At 47.0% G+C, this 2,500-nt stretch overlaps 1 protein-coding gene across 1 annotated transcript in view; it reads right to left on the bottom strand.

Annotated features, from left to right (window-relative positions):
* The window catches only part of b4galt2 (UDP-Gal:betaGlcNAc beta 1,4- galactosyltransferase, polypeptide 2), a gene marked incomplete at both ends in the record, with an annotated part of 74,407 nt that overhangs the window by 20,224 nt on the left and 51,683 nt on the right, over positions 1-2,500 (bottom strand). The window contains one exon of the mRNA XM_083690226.1: positions 60-247. Within this exon, the coding sequence (XP_083546352.1) occupies positions 60-247 (188 nt within the window). The remainder of the gene's footprint in view (positions 1-59; positions 248-2,500) is intronic.

Below are 2,500 nucleotides of genomic sequence, written 5' to 3'. Positions count from 1 at the left end.
CATGACAGTCCTTTTGTTCAGGTCAGAATGTAGCCTACCACACAGCAGGCCTGGTGTACCTGAAGCCAAACTTGTCCATGGCGATGGCGAAGTGCCGCGGCTGGTCGTAGCAGTGGTACAGGTTCCTGTCGTCCATGGGGATGAGGTCCACGTCGCTGAAGATGAAGCAGTCGTACTCCCCGTCCTTCAGAGCCTCGGTGTAGCCCACGTTCAGCAGCTTCGCTCTGTTGAAGGTCTCCTCGCCGAGCTGCAAAGCATCATGGGACAAGGGGGAGGGGGGGGGGGGTGGGGTCAGAGGTCAGAAGGCTGGAGGGGGGGGGGGGGGACTCCGGTAGAAGGTTGTCTCGCTAGTCAGACTTGAAGTCTGGCGCCATGTAGGGTGCAGAATCAGTTACAGTTGCTACATCAGGGGAGGCCGGTGGAGGTAGAAATCGGAGGACGGCCTCATTGTAATGGATGGAATGGAATCAGGAACGGGTACCATTCCATTCCTCAGCCGTATTCCGTAAAACAATGTATTCCGTATTCCATTCCATGCATTACAATGAGGCCGTCCTCCGATTTCTACCTCCCCCGGCCTCCCCCGACCCAGTTGCAGTTGCCACACACAGTAAAGTAGTTCATTAAATGTGAATCACTTCCAGCGACTGGAAAAAGTGTTTCACAAATCCAGCCCATTATACATCTAGATTAATTGTGATCCGCAAGCCAGTTTAAAAAAAAAACACTGTGACATTGACCCAAAATGCATCCATAGAAAGTCATAGAAAGCCGGTCTTTGAGATTCCAGTCTGGTGCTCGTCAAACATGGCTGTGCATAAAAGGCTGCATCACATCTGGTAGTTTCTTCCGCCGTAGATTGAAAACCCATCTCTTCAGGCTACATTTTAACAGTCCCTCCGAAAGACCGCTTCACCCTCACTACCCCCCCCATACTAACCCTAACCCTAGAGACCTCTTCACCCCCGCTACCCCCCTGTACAAGTTCTCTCCTGCTAATAAAATTAATTTAAAAAAAAAAAAAGAAAAAAAAATTGATTACTTTGTTTTATGACTGTTGGATAGATGATTCACTTACTTAAGTCGTAAGTCGCTTTGGATAAAAGGCGTCTGCTAAATGCCATAAATGTAAATGTAAATGTAAATGTAGTTTCTTATTCCGATAAGGCTTCATTAAGAATGCTACAGGTGAACCCTCCCTATCAGTTTAACATTTGAACCGGCAATCCAGTACCTATGACACACATAATCCCTTGTAATCCCGTAATACCTGAGATTTGACCGAATAATCCCCGGGTTCAATCTATTGTCACAAATCCACTGGCGTTCCAACTCGTGTTTTCATAGGACAAACACAACAACGTCACTGAGCGCAGCGATCAACCGGCAGACTGTGGTATTTATAACTTCTCAGTGTGTGCTTACGGCCTTCAGACACGCTATGACATTTCTGTACGAGGTTTCACCAGACCGGGGGCCGCTTGGGGGCGTAGCACACCAAGGCGCATGCCACGTACTCGCAAGGTTCCTGGTTCGATTCCGACCCTCGACCTATCTTGCATGTCGTCCCTCCTCTCTCTCTCTCTCTCTCCCATCCTTCCTGTCAATCTCTACTGTCTCTATCCCAATAAAAGCAGAAATGCCCTAAAGCATAAACATGTTTGGTACCGTATTCCGTAAAACGACGTATTCCGTATTCCATTCCGTGCATCACAATGAGCCTGTCCTCCGGTTTCTGCGTCCACCCGCCTCCAGTGATTGTCACGTATGCAAAGCAGCGGCTAAGATGTTGTACAATAGTATCAAATTTTCTTTGCTCCCTCATCTGAGAAACATAAGCCTATACATCATGAAACAGAGATAATATATTCCATCTCAAGAATGAATTTCCATCTAAGCCGGAGAGACTTCCTGTCTCGGGGAGATGATAGAATGACTTTCCTCAGCAGCCTCTGGTTTCAATCAATACTTATGTTCATTTTCATCTTTTCAAAGGCACAAAAAGAAGAGCATTAGAGACTTCAATATGCTGCTTTATCAGGCAGCCAAGACAGATAAGGGCAATATATCTTAAGAAAAGCCAAATTGCCTTTTTTTCCTTCTGCCGTCAGTTGGCGAGCTCATTAAGATTATTGGAGTCATTTCTCCAGCTTTAATAAGACACACGGTCTCCTCTGAACCAGGAGAAAACCTGGCAAATGGAGCTGCACTTCTTGTGTAATCATTACCCCCACCCCACCCGTGTGTGTGTGTGTGAGTTTGAGTCTCTGTGTGTGTGTGTGTGTGTCTGTGGTACTGTATGTATACATGAGTGTGTGTGCGTATGTGTGTGTGTCGTACTGTATGTATATCTATGAGTGTGTGTGTGTGTGTGTGTGTGTGTGTGCCTGAGTGTGTGTGTGTGTGTATGAGTGTGTGTGTGTGTGTGTGTGCCTGTGTGTGTGGTGTGTGTGTGTGTGGTGTGTGTGTGTGTGTGTGGTGTGTGTGTGTGTGTGTGTGC

Source organism: Argentina silus, assembly GCF_951799395.1.
Source record: "Argentina silus genome assembly, chromosome: 18".
In the NCBI taxonomy this organism is placed as follows: Eukaryota; Metazoa; Chordata; class Actinopteri; order Argentiniformes; family Argentinidae; genus Argentina; species Argentina silus.
This window is presented reverse-complemented; position numbering and strand designations above follow the sequence as displayed.